The sequence below is a fragment of the Camelus ferus genome, chromosome 22 (assembly GCF_009834535.1).
Source record: "Camelus ferus isolate YT-003-E chromosome 22, BCGSAC_Cfer_1.0, whole genome shotgun sequence".
Lineage (NCBI taxonomy): Eukaryota > Metazoa > Chordata > Mammalia > Artiodactyla > Camelidae > Camelus > Camelus ferus.
This window is the reverse complement of record NC_045717.1, coordinates 7,091,358-7,112,416: the sequence shown is the minus strand read 5'-3', so window position 1 is coordinate 7,112,416 and position 21,059 is coordinate 7,091,358. Positions and strand designations below refer to the sequence as shown.

At 40.1% G+C, this 21,059-nt stretch overlaps 2 protein-coding genes across 3 annotated transcripts in view; both read left to right on the top strand.

Annotated features, from left to right (window-relative positions):
* Window positions 1-118: 118 nt before the first annotated feature.
* Window positions 119-17,684, top strand: NPM1 (nucleophosmin 1). 2 transcript variants are annotated; one of them, XM_006195650.3, is made up of 11 exons: window positions 119-297; window positions 2,156-2,235; window positions 2,815-2,934; window positions 3,287-3,380; window positions 3,716-3,822; window positions 3,924-3,988; window positions 5,634-5,691; window positions 6,049-6,132; window positions 6,975-7,076; window positions 9,279-9,353; window positions 12,192-17,684. In XM_006195650.3, the coding sequence occupies exons 1-11, from the start codon at window positions 240-242 to the stop codon at window positions 12,228-12,230; spliced, it is 882 nt and encodes a 293-aa protein (XP_006195712.1). In that variant the 5' UTR covers window positions 119-239; the 3' UTR covers window positions 12,231-17,684. The 2 variants fall into 2 exon arrangements, with proteins under 2 accessions (XP_006195712.1, XP_006195714.1); XM_006195652.3 differs by lacking the exons at window positions 9,279-9,353; window positions 12,192-17,684 and adding an exon at window positions 8,077-8,422.
* Window positions 17,685-19,752: 2,068 nt separating this feature from the next.
* Window positions 19,753-21,059, top strand: part of FGF18 (fibroblast growth factor 18) — a 34,823-nt gene continuing 33,516 nt past the window's right edge. Inside the window, exon 1 of the mRNA XM_032465105.1 lies at window positions 19,753-20,905. Coding sequence (XP_032320996.1) covers window positions 20,874-20,905 — 32 coding nt within the window. The 5' untranslated portion in view covers window positions 19,753-20,873. The remainder of the gene's footprint in view (window positions 20,906-21,059) is intronic.

The following is a 21,059-nucleotide window of genomic DNA, read 5'->3' as shown; positions in this document are numbered from 1 at the left end:
GGAGTGAGGTTGAAGAGCGCTTGCGCGGGAGGGCGACCGTGAGGGGAGGGGGGCTCCCGAGCACGCGCGGGGAGACGGGACTTGATGAGTTCTCGCGAGATCTCCACGGTGCTATATATGTGCGCAGGGAGCCCGCGTCCTTTCCCTGGTGTGATTCCGTCCTGCGCGGCTGTTCTCCGGAACAGTGGTGGTTTATCTCCGTCCGTCTTCTCTCCCACCTAAGTGCGTGCCACCAACTCATGGAAGATTCGATGGACATGGACATGAGCCCCCTGAGGCCTCAGAACTACCTTTTCGGTAACTGCTAGGGGGTGGAGGAGGCCGAGCAGGGCCTGTTGGTTTTGAGGTGGTGGTGGGGGGGTCCCACCGAGGCTTGGGCTGGTGGAGAAAGCTAAGCAGACAGGTGGCTCGAGGGAGTGGGAAGCGAGCTGCCAGCGTCTTGAAATCTAAGGATGGGGAGCAGGCGGGGAGGAGGGGCGGCTTGAAGCCTGGGGCGTGAGCGGTCGGAGGCCCAGGGCCTGAGGTAACGTGGAACCGGCGGACTGAGGGTTCGGCGTTGCCTGAGGCACACGGTAGAACTCCAGGCACAATTATTTTCTGAGGTGTGAGTCGGTAGGCTTCTGATGCCGGGTTCCGCGTTGGTGGTCCATGAGGTTGTGTGGGTTCGAGATATGAAGCTTGGCCCTCCTTTCTGGAGGAGAGTATGGATAGCGCCTGGCGTTGTCCTGCGGCCCTCAGGCCTCAGGGTCGGGCGCTCTCGGGCCGAGACTCGGCTTCAGTGCCTCGGCGGGTTACGGGGGGAGGGGAGGCGCGGCCCGGCGTGAGGAGGCCGCAACCGCTGGGAGCACGTGGTTGCCACGTGGTTGGGGGAAGGAGGGGGTGTGGGCGCTACATCCGGGGCTCACTGGTGTCTTGTCACCCCCGAGCCTGGGGGTCCTGGGGCTTAATTGAGGCTGTTGGGCGGGAAATGTTAGGAGAGTTGGTAGGCAGCGCCAGGATGCTGGAGGTCTTTGTTCAGTGCTAACCATCTCTGCTGGTAGTTCTCGTTTAGAGTCTTTTTTTTTTTTAATCGTCGCGCCTACTTTGCAGATGACGATACTGATGCTCAGGGGAAAGTGACTTAACGAAGGTTGCACTTGTAGGGAGAAATTAGACCTAACCCCATCACCCTTGGCTCCACAATAAATGATTTTGTCGGGGAGGAAGACTTGCGGAGGCAGCTTTCTGTTAAAGGTGTCGTTGTATATAGAGAGAGGTTTTGGGGTTTCCCCCTCAGGCACCATGCTAAGAGGCCTGCGTTGGTTTTTCAGTCTCACTATACTTAATTTTTGAAGCCATTTCTTTGTGCCAGATAAGCTTTGAATTAAGTGCAAGCCCTGCACCCAATTTTTTCTTTATATACCATACTGAGATTAGTTAATTGAGCAATAACATTTGAGCATCTATTCTAGTAACTATCAGATGGCAATTAAGTGGGATTATTTAAGTTAAGTTTAATTCTGATGGTATTTAAAACAATTTGCCTGTTGTGAATGGTAGTAACATGCAGTATACACTAGGCTTTTCTTATTATTATTAGTTTTGAAAAGTTGGAGTTTCTGATGAATTTATATGATAATTTCTGTTAACTCTTTGTATTGGGAATATTCCTAGGCTATCTCTGTTCCTGCCTTAAAACAATTTCCGAACAGAATTTAATATATATCATTTCTTTTACTTCAAAGATGGAATGTTGACCTCTGTAACGTGTTTTTGTTTTTTGACGTTTGTAGTTTTTCTGTTGTAGATATAAGCTGTTGATGTAGATGTTTACTTTTAGTGGGAGTTTTGGTAGGTAATACTGGGATTCTATCAACATTGTAGGTTAGGTTTGGTTTCAGTTCGTTTTACTAAGTATTTGAGCCTGTTTCTACCTGAGAATAGTAGTGTAGTTGAGGATAAAATAGTACATTGGGAAAGTGGAATTTATAAAGCTCTGTATGGATGTTATTTGGTGTTTATGAACTTCTGTGTTTAAGAAATCCGGAGAGGTACTTTTGCCTTGCCTTTTGGTAGAATAGTAAAAACTAGTTCAGAAGTTAACTTTTTGGTTACCAGCACTGAAGTTTTGTGTTATTTTCTCTTTATTATAGTTGGTTTTTTTCTTCATTTACAGGTTGTGAACTAAAGGCCGACAAAGATTATCACTTTAAGGTGGATAATGATGAAAATGAGCACCAATTATCTTTAAGAACGGTACTTAAAACTTTTCAAAATAAACTATATCTCTTGTTTTGAACCTCTTAGTTCCTATTTGTATGGCCTAGTATTTATTTTATAATAGTATTTTTATAACTGAATATTGTATATACCTAATTTTCTTTATGTATGTGATACAAAGCTTGGCATCTTTACCACTCATTTGGTAATTGTAATGAAAGTCCAGTCACACTATGTTCAGCTTTTTTTATGTACTTTCCTTCAGTTATAAAGCCTTTGAGGGTAGTGATAAATAAAAATCTACTTGTTCCCCACAGACACTAGGCTTTATCCTACTACTCAACCTTTAGGTGGCCAACAAATGTTAGGTAATTTATACTATGAACAGGTGATGACATAAATATTTATGTCATCAAATGTATTTTTATTCAGATTTACTGAATATGAGGAATTGTCGCAGTCACATAAAACTTGAAGACAACATTGTGCTCAAATCAGTTTTTTATCGGTAATAATGAAAGGTTTATAGCTGTCCTGCTTTTTAAAAAACAACTAATTGGGGGGCATTGTAAAATAGTGGAAGCTCAAGTTGAATTACTGTTTTTCTATTCACAGGTCAGTTTAGGGGCTGGTGCAAAGGATGAATTGCACATTGTTGAAGCAGAGGCAATGAATTACGAAGGCAGTCCAATTAAAGTAACACTGGCGACTTTGAAAATGTCTGTACAGCCAACAGTAAGGACACTTTCATACTTTGGATTTTATGTCAAAGTCTAATTTTGTTAATTGTTAATTAAGGTGGGTGTCATTTAGATTACACCAAGGAAATAAAATTTGGTTTGGTTTTTCTAGTAGTCACTTGTTGCATCTTCTGTCACTATGGGTTGACTGATCAACTCCTGAACATGGTGGTAGCTGCTTGTTTATCAGAGGTGGAAAAACAAGTTCACTAGGTTATTTGGCTGATGAGTTTTCTTGTTCAGAGACATTTTAAAATTATGAACAGGTTTTTTACCAAACTTAACCTTTTATTTTCTTCACAATATTTAGTGATTTAAAATTTTTTTTCTTTTTTTTTTTTTTTCAGGTTTCTCTTGGGGGCTTTGAAATAACACCACCTGTGGTCTTACGGTTGAAGTGTGGTTCAGGGCCTGTGCATATTAGTGGACAGCACTTAGTAGGTATGTTACTTTTATGTGTTATGCTGTTTATTCTTCATGCAGTTTCTCTGTTCCCAATTTGTACTTTATAAAATATGCTTAGTTCTAGTACAACTGTCTGTAATAGATTAAAATGGGCATCTAGTAAATTATAACTAAAAAAGCTGGGTGTTTTGCATGTAAAACCTAGTATTAGCTCCCAAAATTCTTCTTAAAAATTTTTGTTTTCTATTTTCTGATTCTAATAGAATCTCAGTTTTTAAGTGCTCATCACTGTATGTTAACAATGCCCTTTTCTTCTGAGTTCTTGCTATTGGTTGAGTTTTAGTTTTGGCTGATAAAGGATTTTATTTTAGCTGTGGAGGAAGATGCAGAGTCAGAAGATGAAGAAGAGGAGGATGTGAAACTCCTTAGTATATCTGGAAAGCGTTCTGCCCCTGGAAGTGGTAGCAAGGTTCCACAGGTATAGATGTAATTTAATACCCATAACTTACTCTTGGCTTTAGTTTGGTAGTTTGGATTAGCACTTGCTTATCAATGTGTGTTCATTTTTTTTTTAATAAGAAAAAAGTAAAACTTGCTGCTGATGAAGATGAAGATGATGATGACGATGACGATGATGATGACGAGTAAGTAATGTGCCCTTAGAAACCTGACATAGTTGTATGGGGCGGAGTTGCATGAAAATTATTTACCAAAATTATCTTGTGGAATTAAGTAATTTTTATTAAATGTTAGGTGAATGGTCAATGGTTGTGAGTTTTTGTTAAATGAGCTGAGTTAAAGGATGGAGTATGCAGCATTTCCCAAAACGTTTTGACTAGGTGCTTTATTTTTGAGGGAAATTTAGTAGAAAAATTACTAAATGTGCTAACAAGTTAACAAGTCTGGTGTATCTTACGCTCACAAGTCTGGTGTATCTTATGCTGAAGAGTTTGTAATAAAATGGATTGAGCAGAAAGAATCTGAATAGCTCCAGCTGTATTTTGTAAGTTTTCCCTTGATTTTCTTTCCCCCCACAAAAGATTTTGGTCTGTGGTTATATGGTCCTTAGAAGAAAAGTTTCTAAAAGAGAATAGGATTTTCTTGGAGAATTTTAAATTTGGTTGTAAACAAGTTTTGATGTGTTTTTTGAACTAGGTCAGGCTATGGTGAAGTCACAGACACTGCAATAAAATGCTGTTTGTGATTAGTCTTTGCTATGTGAAGCAGTATCAACTTCATTTTTTTGATTGTGAATATCCAGTCCACATTTGTGAAAGACTTCTTTCCCTACTTTTTAGTCTTCATCCTTTTGTTGAAAATAGTTACCATAAATATGGATTTATGTCTAGACTTTGCATTTCCATTCTACTGGTGTATGATCACTATTCTAATTTCTTTTGCTTTGCAGTTTTTATAGATTTCAGTTTGAAGTCACTTAATGGGAATGCTTCAACTTTGTTCTTTTTCAAGATTTCTTTTGGCTACTTTGGGTTCCTTGAATTTCAATGAATTTTAGGATCAGTTTCTATGGAGAAGCCAGCTAGGGTTCTTTTAGGGATTGGGTTAAATCTGTAGATTAATTTGGAGAGTTGCCACCCTAATATATACTGGCCCCTGAATGTGGGATATGTTTATCTTTTAAATTTCTTTCAGTAACCCCATTTTTATTTAAAAAATTAATCTTTTTAGTTATTAAAAAATTACACATTTACCATCTGAACTATTTTAAATGTTGTTTAGTAGTGTTAATTATGTTCTATTGTTAGACCTCAGATTCAACTAGTAATACTGAAAACCGTAACTATTGAAGAAAAAGCCCCCATTTGCACCTCTCCCCAGCTGCTGACAACCACCAATCTTTTAGTTTCTGTAAAGACTGATTGTTTTAGATACTTGATATAAGAGGAATCATACAGGATTTGTCTTTTTGTGACTGTCTAGACTGTCTTCTTTCTCTTAGCATAATGTCCTTAAGCTTCATCTGTGTGCTGCATTTGACAGGATTTCCCTAAAGACTGAGTATTCCCTGATGTGTATATGTATGGCATTTTCCTTATTTAACTATTGATGAACATTTGGGTTGTTTCTACCTCTTGGTAATGGTGAACAATGCTGCAATGAAGATGAATGTGCAGATATCTCTTAAAGATCATGCTTTCGGTTCTTCTGTCAACCCCCAAAATTGTGAAAGTTCTTCATGCTTTAATTGACTAAACTTGTAGGTTCCTTCACTTTTTCTAGATTTGTTGAGTGCATTGAATCAGTAATAAGGACTTATTTCTTTTGTAGTGATGATGATGATGATTTTGATGATGAGGAAGCTGAAGAAAAAGCTCCAGTAAAGAAAGTAAGATGCAGTACTTTAAAATAGTCAGAAATAGCTAATAACAAGAAATAATGGGCATTTTTTAGTGCTGTTGACTTGTTTTGTACTTAACAAAAGTTGGCTTAGGAAACGATGATCTCATAATTAAAATTGGTCCTGAGTAGTGCTGTCCTGGAAACTTGCCTAATAGTGGGGAATAATCTATTTTCTTTCTCCATGTGGGCTTCTCCCTGTTGTTAGCCCTTTTGCAAGCTTTTGTCAGAATGATTGTTTTCATCTTAACCTGGCTGCTTTTACACAGTTTGGGGCAGTTTTATTTGCGCTGATACATCTGTTATGTAGAGAGGGGCATTGATTAAGATTAATTTCTAATTGCAGTCTATACGAGATACTCCAGCCAAAAATGCACAAAAATCAAACCAGAATGGAAAAGACTCAAAACCATCAACACCAAGATCAAAAGTAAGTGGTAACATAACGCACAAATACAGACTCCATTGAAGTTGGTAGTTTCCATAGAAGTGGAAGAATCTACTGTCTAAAATTTGGTAGGCCTTTGGAGAATACCTATAGTTGGTGTTGAAGAGCTAAAATGTGCTTGTTGGTAATCAGTGTCATAGACGGTTGACCCTTGAACAGCATAGGTTTGAACTGTATGGGTTCATTTATACATGGGCTTTTTCAAGTGGTAAATACTACAGTACTGCATATTCATAGTTGGTTGGATCTGGATGCAGAGGAACGACAGATGGGGAGGGTTAACCATAAGTTACACACAGATTGTTGACCACTTAACATTGGTTGGTGTTCAGGTTGGTGAGAGAGCTAACAGAAGGATTGTCATCGTGATATAAATAGTTGTGTTACGTATGGGTATTTGCTTATTGAAAGATATATTTATCGTATAGTGTAGAGTTTCTCAATGCTGGTTGTATATTGGGAGATTATCATTTAAATGCTATGGTTGTGGGCCCCAGGCCTCAAGCTGCATTAACTTTCTTACCTTCTGGTTTCATTTTTGAAAATACCCTTTTTACAAGAAAAAAAACACCCTTTAAGTGTAGAACTGACCTAGTGTTGAATGTAAGTGCAGGCTCAAACTATTTTCTATTACTTTTCCAAAGTAATTTAAGAACAAAAAATTATTGTTCAGACATGAATTCGTTTATAATGGCAACTTAACTGGTATACAATCGTTTTTACAAGGAAGGGTTGTAAGAATAATTTATTGAGAAAATCCAGGTAGGTTAGATCTTAAGAGCTGTGTGTACTCTTACGGTGTTGAAATTAGCCCTTTTTTCCAGGGTCAAGAATCCTTCAAAAAACAGGAAAAGACTCCTAAAACACCAAAAGGACCTAGTTCTGTAGAAGACATTAAAGCAAAAATGCAAGCAAGTATAGAAAAAGTGAGTAAAATTGTTCAAAAACTAGATTGACTTATTTCTCCCTCAAATTAAACTTTTCTGGGATTTGGGTAGAACAGGACTCTTCCTCATTTTTTATCCTACCCCTTTTGTGGTGTGAAATTTTTTTAAAAAATGGATTCCTAGTTACTTATGTTAATTCACGATCTCTGCTGATTCTTTGCGTATTTGAAGTTACATATGCTTTATTTTCAGTTACAAAAGGAATACAGCTGTTAAGATATATTCTGACCCTAGGTGTTAAAATGAGATCAATGAAAACATTTCCCTTGCCTGGTTGTATGATGCTACAGAGCCAGCAGGGGGCGTATGAGTCTTCTAAAATTGCAAACAGCTGGAAAAGTATAGTCTTTTGCTGCTTGGTGTTAGTTTTTTTAAAAAAAATTTTACTCTAGTGAGAAACATTTTCCAACAAACTGAGTCATTTGTTTGCCTTGTGCACCAAGGTGTCACCAGTCAAAACGTTTGGTAAATCTTGAATTTTTGAGTGACTAATAGGTTTACATTAATCTTCCTTTTAAGTACTAGAAATGTGAGAGGAGGATTTAGCTTTTGTCCTACTTGTTTGTTTTGGGGTGAGGGCTCCCCTTACTAGAGAACTCTATACTGGAATAATTGGTTTAGATTCCTTGAAACACATTTGAGAGAAACTTTGGGTAATATTCTTAGACCCCAGTTATTGAGAATAAATATGGTATGGTGAGGAAGTTACTGACCCCCTTTCCCGTATTTTTTTCCTGTGCTCTCTAGGTTCTACATGGCTTCAGTAGGTTTCTTTTCCTTGTGCAATTATGAATCAATTGGAAAAGTAGCATTTTAAAACCAGAATGTATCTTGCTTTAGTACTACTGTAAAACTTTTAGCCTTTGTGGTATCAGTCACTGCTCTATTTTTATCCCTTGCATACAGTGCTAAAATGACATATTTTAGGTACCCCTCCCCCCAATTTTAATATGGTCCTATCTCCTTGGTTTAATTGCAGGCACATTGAACAATCCTGGGCACTACTGGTAAATTAAGCCCAAAGATGGGGAGAGAGGAAAAGGAGAGAAATATAGTCCATACTGAGTATCATCAACAATCCAGACTGAAGTCTTCTATTTTAATACCAATCCCCTTTCCTGATTTGCCACCTGCCCACGCCCCCTTCCAGGCTGGAAGCAATCTCTTGATCTCTCTCCTAAAGCACTTTCTTTTGACTGCTGTGATTCAGTGAACCTTACACTTTGCTTTTTATTACTTGTGCATCTGCCTCACCTCTTTGACCATGTTTTAATCACCTTTGTATCTCCCTAGTTGGCTCAATAAATCTTTGAATCAAATAAGAATGTATGTGACGGTAATTTAAAAGTGTAAACTATAGTGAGGTTTATTTTCTAGGTGATAGAGGCAGTTAAGTATACCATACCTAAAGTGTTCTTGATCTTTTTAAAATACATAGAAGATTCAGGTTACAAGGAAAATAAAGTACCTTGACATTCCAAAGCAGTGATAAACATTTTGAGATCTTTGAAAATATTTGGTGACAAAATACTTTGAAAATAATTTGATGCTAATGAAATTGTGGTTTCTTCCCTGTGCCCGTAATTGAAAGGAATGCCAAATTTTAGAGTTTAATGAAATGTAATACAATTTTTCCCCCCATTTTGTTCATATACCCCCTGAATTGACTCCTAGATTAGCACTGTGCTGGACCTATGGTCTTGGTACATGTTAAGTGATTTTCTTTTTCTAGCAATTTTGGTTGCTTTTATATTACATGATACTTAGAGGGGCTGTATGTTTTGTATTTAGTCCTGGGTGGTAGAGGGTGATGATAAAGCTGACTTGTTACATAATATAGTAGGCAGTCAAGTTGACATGAATGCCTAAAGAATCTCAAGCATAGCTTACAATTTTTTTTTTCCAGAGTGACTGGGGGGGATTTGAAGCTTTGACAGACCTTATCAGTGTGAGAATACTGTGGAATACCGTTACTACATTTTTCCCTAATATGTTGCACAACAGGTCTTTCTAGGCCTAAAAAGGGATTTACTAAGTATTTTTTAAGAGTTGAAGGGGCAAGGAATGAATCACAGTGATCCGTATAATAAACAGCATGCAAATCTTTGAGGAATTTCATAAAGTTACCTCCCCAAAATAGTGTTTCTATACTTAGCCTTAATAATGCTTTTGTTTCAATAGGGTGGTTCTCTTCCCAAAGTGGAAGCCAAGTTCATCAATTACGTGAAGAATTGTTTCCGGATGACTGACCAAGAGGTAACTAAATTTTCTGGGGACATGGCCAAATCCAAAATTTTTATTGTGATTTATTATAGTTATTTGTTTAGTCTTTTTAGGCATTGGCTTCTTTTAAAAGGTTACTAACCACAGGTAATACTTGACATTAAATACATGGAAACTCTTAAGAATTTAGTTGGGATAGACTGAGAAGATTAATTTTAGTACATTTTTCCCAGCTTTTGTATAGCTGGTAAATTATCTCTTGGTTACTGAATTCAGTTTTGCTTTTGGTACTATATTGGCCATGGAAATGAGCTGTGGTTTTCTGTGCTGCTCCATTTGGCTTCTTGAGCAGTCTGGTCTTTGCTTTCTTGTGAGTTGGCAGGGATGATTTTCTCCATAGATCTTATGGGAAGCACATTTTGCTGAAATCAACCTACGTGTAAAATTTGGAAGCAAGAAGCCAAATTATCATACTCAATGTATAAAGTCACCTATTAGATTTTGTGAAGAAATACCTTATTAATGGGAACGTTTTGTCAATAGAAGAGTCATTTATTTTTACTGTCTTATTTACAGTTGACTCAGGCTGTAAAGGAAAATGTAAAAGCAGTTAACAGGGTTGCTTTGCATCATGTACATATAGGACATGCCCTTTGTATAATGGTTGTTTTCAGGACTCCCTGAATCTCCTGTATTCAGCTTTTTTCAGTAAAGAAATATATTACTTAGAGCTGTTTAGTATTTAAATCATTTAAATGGCAACACTATTTTTCTCAGCGATTTAATACTCTATACAGTTACTTGTGAGTTAGGCTTCATGGCCATAGCTGTGAGATGACCAGATTGAATCTTTTGTTCTTTTAGTTGGTATTCTTTTTGTGTGTGTGTATATTTGAATCCCAAATTGCCAGTGTAAATTGGATGAATTTTCTGAGTAGTGGGCATTTAGTAAATATAAAAGTCCTTTTGAAACTACACAGTATGCAGTTGTTAATTCAGTATTGAAAATGGTGAAAAGTCAGATATAACCCAACATCTATTAACAGGGAAGCGTAAGAGGTGTATTATTTCTACAACTAATACCAAAGAAAGTGGTAAAATTTTTGACTAAGAAAATTTCAAGTGAAGATAAAGTAATAACCAAAGTTGCAAGGCCTTCCAGACAGTGTAACATCAGCCATACAGCTGAAATGATTGAACTCCCGCTGTCAGAAGTGTTTTCTGACTCCAAAACTGAAAGCATATTTTCAGGTGCCAGGATGAAATTTCTTCAATAATAAAGAATATGACAGCTCAGTTTACTGTTAAGGAGACACTAAAAACGCATCACATTTTTATAGCATAACTGCAAATGTATATGATCACAATGTATAAAATATCTTCTCGTTGCTTATACAATTTTTCTTCTGAAAAAAGTTGCTTATGAGGATATGGCCAGTAAAATATCTTCGAGATGAGACCTAGGAAGGTGTTTGCCACCCCATTCAGTATTTTATATATTACGTAGGTCAAGCAGCATCTGGTATTTTTTGACATTGGAGTGTCATGAAATTGTTCTTTAGCATTTGTATTTAACTGAAAGATTAGAGAATGATATTTATTGACATGGTATTCATTCAGTTCCCTTGCACTTTAAATCCGATGGCTGTGTTTAACAACAGTATTTGTGAGAATTCATCTTTATTTGAAGCACTGAAATCATATTTTTTTAAAGGCCCCTGAAGTTCTTGGTGACATTTTAAGTAATACATTGAGTAGAACCTACTTATTTCTTGTTCATAGTTTTAAATGTCTTCAGCAGTAGGATCATGTAAATTAATAGAAGAACAGTCACTGAAGTTCTCCATTGCTTTGAAGGAACTTGTTGAATCCTTTAAAGAGTTGACCAAAAAAATCAAAACTTTTTCTCTTAAAGAGGCATTATTTATGAATAGGAAAAGAGACCACCAGCTTGAGATAGATAATACTGTACTTAAATGATTGTCTTTTGAAATGGCTTTTTATCACTTGAAGAATTTGGTTCTTTTACATGGATGTTACTAAATACAAGCATCAGAACAAGCAGAATGAATTACAAGTTGAAGAAGGACATAGGAATTGACAAGGGTGCTCCTTTTTTTTGTCATTAGTATTTTAAATCATTAGATTTCAAGAATGGAAAAGTAAATTAGTCATGGAAGACGGTGTTAATGTGTTTTAACAAAGCAGAAGAGCTTGTTTGAGTAATTTGGCAGAACATGCTCTATATATATGATGGTAGTGCTAGCATGTATTCTCATTAATGAATGCTCAGTGGATAAAATGAAATAACTTGGATGTGACCACTATAGAAACTGTTAAACAGTGTAAACAAAACATAGACTATAAGGGATTTTTATAAGGAAATCATGCAAAACAAGGAACCGTTGATCCCATGTCATCAGGGAAATATAATTTGAGAGGTAAAGAGATGTGTATCTTTGGTGTATCTGGTTTATTTCAGGTATATATATTTATGTGGTCCTTGTACAGGTGCATGTTTTTCTCTAAATCCTGGCAGCCCTAAAGCTGATGGCATTGAGGCAACGTTGGCCAAAGTGGTTTTGAATTCCTTAACTAAATACACCTAAGCTGTTAAATACGTATTAGTATAAAATTAGTAAAAACTCTTGCTTAGAAGAATCGCATGATTTTATGTCTGAATTGAAGTACTTGAAATTAAATTATGTTTAAGTGTAATTTTTCTTAATCAGTTAATTATCTAAAGTGAACCTTTTTGGTGTTAGATGAAAAATAGATGCATTGAACTGAACTGTACAAAGACACGTTTAATTTATTGGTGTCTATGAAGTGTTGTGGTTTTTAAACCACATTTCTTTTTTTTCTTTTCAGGCTATTCAAGATCTCTGGCAGTGGAGGAAGTCTCTTTAAGAAAATAGTTTAAACAGTTTGTTAAATTTTTCCGTCTTATTTCATTTCTGTAACAGTTGATATCTGGCTGTCCTTTTTATAACGCAGAGTGAGAACTTTCCCTACCGTGTCTGATAAATGTTGTCCAGGTTTCATTGCCAAGAATGTGTTGTCCAAAATGCCTGTTTAGTTTTTAAAAGATGGAACTCCACCCTTTGCTTGGTTTTAAGTATGTATGGAATGTTATGATAGGACATAGTAGTAGTGGTGGTCAGACAAATGGAAATGGTGGGGAGACAAAAATATACATGTGAAATAAACTCAGTATTTTAATAAAGTAGCACTGTTTCTCTTATTATTTACTCTCAATACTTTGTCAAAGAAATACATGTACATAGTTAAAAGTCTAAATAGTATCCTCAAATCTCTAAAATAGTAAATAGTTCTGCTTCTCAAGAGTTAACCAACCTATTTTTCAGAGGATTTAGTGCTTTTACCTTCCCACCTCTTGGTAACAGTTAATTATTACCAGATGTTCATCAGACCTTCCTATCAACCTGTCCTGGCCTTTTCATTCCCAAAGAAAATCTGGCGTTTTAAACAGCCTGCAGCAGCCTTTCTCAACTAGGGTTCTTCATCTGAACCAGAACAGAATGATTTCTATTTTCTCAGTTTACCCAAAATAGTACTTAACATTTGAGATCTGTAGGGGAAGTTAATTGCATGCAATGGTTATTCGATGAATCATTGGGACCCCCATTATCTGTTTTACCAAGATTTGGTTGCATGATGGTCAGGGCTGGATTTCTATTCCTCTTGTTTTGCTGTAGTGTATCCTCCAAGTAGTTTCCTAATACATGGCGGGTCTTTTCTGAGTTTTTGCATATCTGAAAAGAACTTGATTTTTGACATCAAATTGTATACTGCCTTGTTGGCTGAATGTTTTTCTCAGAATTTTAAATGTGAGTCTCGGCCTAGTCCATTCCATGTTTGTGTATGCTTTTGTATATGACCAGTTTTTCTGAGAGCTAAGTAAGATTGCTTTACTGCTGGTGGTCTGGGATTTCATAATATCTTATAGTCTTGTTCTGGGCCCTTGGTGGACTGTGGATCTATTCTCCAGAGACTGTTCTTGGTCTGGGACATTGTCTTGGGAGATTTTAGCCTTCCTACTTAACATTCATTCTTAGGCTGTCTGTTTGATTCTCTTGGATGGTTTTCCTTGTTCCTTTTTGTTTAAACTTAGGAAAGAGACTTCACAAGTTTGTGCTGGTTTTATTTTTTTTTAACTTCCAAATGCTCTGGTTATGTTCTCTGGGGGATGTGGTATCTAAAGTCTTAAACTTCTCATACCATGCATTGTTTACTTGTTACCCTGCCCCCAGCCTGTCTATGTATTGATTGGGGGGTGGTATTTGTTGACCAGGCCCTAGTTCCAAGTATTTTAACGGAGGTCTGCAGATAATAGCCTTTATATCTCTGAGATGGTTTTCCAAAGTAAACTTATTTTGGAGGGTGGGGGAAAATGTTGGGACAGTACTGTCTCGTCTAACCTGTTCTCAGGTGCCTCTTCTAGTCATTTACTTCAGGTTGTGGTTTTCTTCATTGATAATTGAGTTTCTTCTCTTCAGTCCATCTCTGCCCTTGTAGCTTCTTTCTTTTTATATATTTAATGGAGGCTCAGATTTGTTCTTTGTTTCACTGCAGAGTACATCCATTTTAGAGGATGTTTATGTACTGCAGATTTAAAAGATGATTACTTTAAATTGATAGGACAATCCCAAATGACTTAACCATCCTACACGTTAATTTGAAAAGTTGCTGGTGTTCAGCCACAGAGAACAACGTTAAAGTTGAGCTATCTTCCCTAGATAGTGTTTTACATTATAGTATGTGATGTAGGAGTGTGGTAGTAAGTATTAGTATCAGTTGCTTAACGTGTTCAAAACTAGAAATACAGTGTATGCCGTATAATATCTTAAAATGTAAGTCTGAAATTTTTAGTATTTGAGTTGCTGCAAGTTAAACCTTGACTTTGGTTTAGCTGATGACACTTTTATGTAGCAGGAAACCCAAAAGGACTTGTCACCATTCTGAGGGAAAGCAATTGGCCTTACTAGTCCTGTTCTTAGCTCATTAAAAAGGGCTATAATAAGGTCCAGGTAGGGCTTGTGTGTTTTTTTGTTTTTGTTTTGTTTTTTGAAGGGTAAGAATTAAAGATTTCCCTGTGCCTCAGAAGTCACTAATAGTGCTAGTTACTAGACATCACATCAGCCAACTAAATACAGTAATCTGAAAAGTGAACTACTGCTCCTGGACTTCTGACATATGAAATCCCTCCTTTAAAGTCACTGACTTACCTTTGTATGGTACAAACTGCTTAGTGAGATTGGCTATAGTTGGATCAATATTGGCTTAATTGCTAAAAACAAATATACTTGGGTAACCTACTATGGGGAACATTGAAATGTTTTAGTCAAAGCATTTTCAAAGTTTTCTAAGACCAATAAAAAAAGATTGCTTTTTCATTGTTCCTGCTATTAATCTTGATTTATAGTGGAGGAAGCTGTAAGAAAAGCTGGTTTATTCTATTTCTGGAATTTTTAGTACATTTACCAGGAATAATACTTGGTTAAGGTGCATCTGGGGCTTAGTTGCTTGCTGATGGAATAACTTCCCTTAAGCTAGTCTGCTGAATATGAGTGTTTTCTTAATGGCTTAGTCCCTCAACGAATACCATTTGTTACTCTGTAGTCATTTTCTTTAAAATCCCCACTTTATTGCCTTTAGTTTGTACCTAACTTTGAATAGTACCTGTAATGCTTTATTTTCATTTACCGATTTTCTGAATGATGGATTGATGTCTTAGCAGCCCCTGAAAGTAACTAGTTTAAGTATCCTGAACTCAGATTTTTATAGACTTGGATTTCAATCCACTGTGTTGTCTATCTTCTTTTTGGCCAGTGGAATCCCCTTCAAGCTTGCTCCCTACCACCACTGACTCCAGTAAGTAGTCTTTGACTTAAACTTCTTGCTTTCTAGTGTGACAGAATGTTCCAGGTTTATCTTCATTTCTTTCTCAGTCCTAGAATTGTCCGTTTCCCTTAGGAGCTTTGGTTCCTTTTTTAAGAAGAATGGCATTTAGAGACCATAGCCTGGGTGGGAGAAATGGCCAGTAGTGAACTCAGTATTCTGTAGCTGACTTAGATGCAGATGATCGGATCAGACCCTTTGGAAAAGCAAGGGGAAAACTAAGCACTAGGAGGGCAGGGAAGCACTTGTCAGCTGTCTGGAGGAAGCTTCTCTTCATTCGATACCTTAATCACATATGGCTAGGTTATGAGTGAGGAAACCCTACAGTTACCTTCAGTCTGAACCAGAGGACAAAATCAGTTAATGAAATAAGGCCATTTGGGGAAAGCAGATCAGGCTGTCTAAATTAGTGGGTCCTGCAGATGATAGAATGAGGTTTATAGTGGTGTATAAAGCTTGCAGAGCTACTAGCTTGGCAATGAGGGGGGATTATGTTTACATGGTCTAGGGGGTGGTTTTGTTTGAAATTATCCAAGAAAAAAGATTGAGGGTCACAAAAAGTACTGACCCTATTAAAGGTTAGTGATCTGGCCTGTGTAGGTACAGGATTAAAGTTGTTTCAGAAAGTCTTAAGGCTACCTTCCAGCCATATCTTACCAAAGAGCCAGTTGCTCCTCTTCTCATGAACTTGGCAGTAGACATCCTATTTTAATGCTGTGAAAGTTCCAAGAGCTGGTTTTGAGGAAATTTTAGAGCCACATTTGTGCTAAGGGTCTTCTTATTAAACTACTTGATCCTACTGAAGGCTTTAGGCTGTTTTTGTCCTATGTTCTCAGGCTGGAAGTTCATCCTTCTGTCTCCAAAATATTTGTATCCTACAGGCTCCCTGAATTTTGTGATTCTTAAGATTAGAAAGAGGTGGAAAACAAGTGTTAGATTGTGGTGCTGTTAGTTACTTTCACTTAAGATGAGATGGGAAGAATAAACATTTAAATTCATACTGTGTCCCAAAGTTAAGGATTAATCAGCAAGCAAAACAGTTAATTGCGCTCCAGGGCTGGCATTCCATTGGACAAGCAGTCAACGTACATTCTCCACTCCCCTTAAGACAGCCAGGGATTTTACATATGAGAATCTGCTTAGAAAACTGAATTTGCTAGCCGAGCTGGGAATTGAATGTAGGTGTGTCTTGACTCCAATACGAAACTAACACAGTCAGCTGGCCCCAACTACTGTACTTTTTGCCTGGACACAGCTTTTTTTGTTGGCCTCCCAACTGCCACTGCTGCTCCCTTCCAATGTATTCTTATCACCTGCAGTACGCTTTTTAAAAAAAAAATAGATTTTGACCCTTAGTGTCAAAAGTCTTTGATAAGTTGTCAAATAAATGGATATATCCACACTGTTGAATACTCTTTGGCAATAAAAAGGAGTAATACTGATAAAAAGCAACAAGGGGTGAGGATGAATCTCAAACATGCTGAGCAAAAGAAGCTAGACACAAAAGAGCACATACTACATGGTTCTGTTCATGTGAATCTGGTCCAGCAGATGAAAAGCGACTTGAGACTAGTGATAGGGGGAGGATGCTTAAGAGGTGTTTACATAAGTATAAACATTAGTCAAACTCCAAGCACACTTGAGATGAATTTAAAAACACCTTGAAGGTGCCTTTGAGAGCTGCCACCTATTAGCTTCTGACAGGTACCTATTGCCTGTTTTCACCCTCTTGCCTGTCACCTAGCCTTCACCTGCAGGGAAGTGACATCTTTTGCCTGGAATATTTCTTTGCCTGGCTGGCTCTTCCGCCTTTGGGTCTTAGCCTAAGTTTCAGTAATAGGTCTTCTCTATCCCATTGGTTTCCTTCAAGGCACTGATAAGTTTGAATTTCTCTCGGCTTATTTGCTCATTGTCCATCTTGTTTAGTAGAAGTAAGGTGCTTTTTTTTAACGCAGGAACTGTCTTCACCTAGGGCCTGACACAATAAATAGTGACTGAACTGATGAGAAGTGACTACCAAATTAGTGACCCTTACTAACTGCTCTATGAACGTCATTCAAATAGAGAAGTCTCATTTAAGATTCATCTGTATGGTAAATTGATAGGTTTGAAGGTATGAATGATGGGGAAAAGGAAGTTGTCATAAGTTCTTAAGGCTTTTGTGTGCACCTGGATCATGAAAAAGATGGAGTAACTTGTGGACTCAGTGGTTTCAGAAATGTATAATCACCCAGAAGAAAATAATGGTGTGATTTTTTTTTTTTTTTTGCAAGGGGCAATGGTTGTTTTCTTTTCTCCTTGGCCATGCATTTGAAAATTCTGGTGTTTTAAGTATGCTTGTACTTGTACAGAATGTATGCATACCACTTTGTTCTTTGTTTGTAAATTAACTGTTATGAACTGTACCTTTTTTATAATAAACCAAACCAACTTTCTTGAGGCTACCTTTGTAATCTCCTGTACGTCTTGAGCCTTGAACTTTGACCTCTGCAGCAATAAAGCAGCGTTTCTCTGACACACCTAAGGATTGTTTTTTTTTAAAGAAAAGAGTGCAGAGTTGTTACATTTTTAAGTGCTGCGTTTAAAAGATAGTTACTCAGAATTCTCTAGTTTCCGTAAGTTCTTGCAGAGTATCCCTCTGTAATTTGTGATATGCTGTGCCTGTAAGTGTACTTTTTTTTTTTTTCACTAATAGTTTACTGCAGCGCCTCAGCACGGTTTCTGTCTAGGTAACACATCACTATATTTTGTTTCTCAGTCATTAGGTGTGACTGAATTTCTTTTGCAGTTGTTAAAAAAATCTCAAATTTCTAAAGCTGCAGAATACAACTTTTTAAAAATAAAGAAAAAAAATGTGGTAAAGTAGGATATGGAGTCAAAAGACAGATTCTCTTCAGCAGTAAATTGAGAATGATTCTGTCTCCCTACTTTATGAAATGGTGAAGAAAAAAGTGGTGTGATACTAACCTGAAAACCGTAACTAGGATTATTAATAATAGCTAAAACCTTGGGAGCCTCATTGTGTGCCAGGCTGAATGATTTCATTTGGTAACTCACAACAACTCTTAGCTGCTGCTGTTCTTAGCCATGGTTTGCAGATGAAGAAGCAGATTCTCACTGCTGCTTTCTGGAACTTAAAGAAGTCAATGTTGGAGGCAATATTCAGATCCAGGACCTCTGACTCGAGTTTATGCTCATACTCAGAACTTCTCTTGACTGACTTTTGGGTCAATCTTATTTTGGGTGATAGTTTTATTGTGAAATCAACAAACACTATCTGAGACTTGAAAACAACTGCAAGCATTTTAGAACATAAATAATTATATACCCAGTCCATTCAAAACTAATAGAAACCAGGAATAGTATAGAATACTGGAAGTATGATCTTTAGCTGGGAGATGCTTCAAACACCCCACGTTAGCAAATAAGCCAAAACCACCTCTTGACCGATCTATCAGGTCTTTATACAGTAAGATTAAGGATGGTGGCAATGACTCAGGCCCCAAGGGGAGCATTTCTGTCCAACTCTGTCTTGTGGTTGGTCATTGCATCCTATCTTGGGATTACCAGTTCTGGTAATGAGAATGCCTAAGTAAATTCAGCCTGGTGATTCACGCAAGAACTTTCCCCATAATTCAGTACCTAGTTTTGAAAAAATTTCCTGCGCTTGTGTCCAATGCTGAAACAGAGGGCTATCTGTTTAAGAGATCCTCACCTTCAAAAGGGAACTTAAAATAGCGTGTTAGAGAGGTTTGATAATCAGAACAGTTGCTGATACTTTCATTTTTCATGACTCTAGGAAGCAGCACTGTGACAGCACCTACCTCACTTTCTCTAGAAGTGAAATGGGAGTATCAACCGTAGCCAATGACACAGGAAGTTTTTAACCAAATAGTCTGGATTCCTGACTTTTGCTTTTTGAGCTTCTTCAGTTTTTTCCCCCACTATGACTTTCCCCTTAACATCAGTCCAAAGCAGAGCCTGGCTGTCTGGGGCTCTAGACAGAGTGAGGCTGTTGTGCGTGTGACAAGAACACCTACGTTTTGAGATTGGTGGGAAGGATAGGAGTGATACCTCTGAAGAGGCAGAGGCTGTTAGAAGAGATGTCCTCAGAAGGGAGCTAGTTAAAAGCGTCAAACTGCCTAGTAAGCAAAGAGTAGCAAATCTCAGCCAGGAGGCCGGAAGAGGGCCTAGAGTGGTCGCTGACCAGAGTCCTGCTGGCTCCTCCCTGGCCTGTATATTCCGACCAGCCTGGGCTGCAGCGAAGCCTCGGAGCCACTAGGTGGCAGCCGTGCGTTTCTAAAGCTGGCTCGCCTACCGGAGAGCCGAGCTGGGATCTCCAGAATCGACGGGGGTGGGAGGCGGTGGTGAATGAGAGACGCCCTGGAGACCCCTCCCCCTCAATGGCAGCGACGAAGATCGGAAAGGGGCTCACTTAGAGTGGCCAGCAGTCGGAGAGGGCGTCTGGGACACGCCACGGTCCAGCGTGGATTCACGCGGCGGGTTAAAAGCGCCCCCTCTTTAAGTGGAGCCGCCCCGAGGGCTGGGCCTGACCCGCCCCCTCCCTGCTCCCCACTCGAGCGCTGGTGGGTGTCAGTGAGTGCAAGTAGGCGAGTAGCGAATGTAGGCGAGTAAGGACGTTCCGCACCTAACTGCATTCTTGGGGACCGGTGCCTGCCCAATTCCGGCAGCGTTTGCGCCGTGGCGCGGGTCAGTGCGCCCAGGAACAGAGTTCCGACGGCTTCCAGAGGTCACCAGCTCCAGCCTCGCGGGCTCTGCCCCTTCGGAGCTGCCGGTCCCGTCGCCGAGAGTCTGAGCACCTCCCTCCAACCCAGAGCCGCCAGGAGGAGGAGGAGGAGGCGGTGAAGAGGCCGCGACAGGCAGGCAAGCAGGCAGAGCCGCCTTTGATGTGGGCGCGGCGCACCCAAGCGAGCTGAGCGCCCGTCCGGCCGCGCCCCGAGGGGGGAGCCCCCAGGCCCCGCATCCTCATTGTGCCGGCTCGGGCCCGGGCCCGCCCCCGGCCCCCCGCCCCCTCGCCGCCCGCGCGTAGAAAACGCCCCGGCCGCCGCCAGTGGTGGGAGGCGGCGATGCGCACAGCCGGAGAGACGCGGAGGAGGAGACATGAACCGGCGGGCGCCCAGACGGAGCGGCCGTGACGCGTTCGTGCTGCAGCCGCGCGCCCCGGCCCCGGAGCGCTGACCCCTGGCCCCGTACAGACCCGCGCTCTGTCCGGAGAGCGCGTCCCAGCTTCCAGCCCCGCCGCGCATGCTGTCCTCGAAGTGAGCCAGGCAGCCAGCCTCCCGCGGACGCCTGGACGGACGGACGGCCAGCAGTGAGCAAGCTTCCTCGCACCGGCCGGTGCCTCCTGCACAGCGGCGGCCGCCCCGCAGCCCCCGCGCCAGCCCGGAGGGCGCAGCGCTCGGGAGGAGCCGCGCGGGGCGCTGATGCCGCAGGGCGCGCCGCGGAGCGCCCCGGAGCAGCAGAGTCTGCAGCAGCAGCAGCCGGCGAGGAGGGAGCAGCAGCAGCAGCGGCGGCGGCGGCGGCGGCGGCGGCGGAGGCGCCCGGTCCCGGCCGCGCGAAGCGGACATGTGCAGGCTGGGCTAGGAGCCGCCGCCTCCCCCCCGCCCAGCGATGTATTCAGCGCCCTCCGCCTGCACTTGCCTGTAAGCGCCCGCGCGCGCGGCTGCCCACCCCTCCTGGCCGTCTGTCCTTGTGCCTGTGGCTCTGTCTGCCCGCCGGGCCATTCTTCTGACTTTCTAACTGCGTATCTGTCTGTCTCTACGGGGGTTCCCCTCCCTCCAGTTCCACTGACCCTCT

What these genes read in the sequence shown, in the direction of transcription:
- NPM1 (XM_006195650.3), top strand. Translation starts at nt 240, where the DNA reads ATGGAAGATTCGATGGACATGGACATGAGCCCCCTGAGGCCTCAGAAC. An exon ending in GTGGTAGCAAGGTTCCACAG is followed by an intron (nt 3,823 to 3,923) that starts GTATAGATGTAA and finishes TTTTTTAATAAG; the next exon opens with AAAAAAGTAAAACTTGCTGC. An exon ending in CATCAACACCAAGATCAAAA is followed by an intron (nt 6,133 to 6,974) that starts GTAAGTGGTAAC and finishes CCTTTTTTCCAG; the next exon opens with GGTCAAGAATCCTTCAAAAA.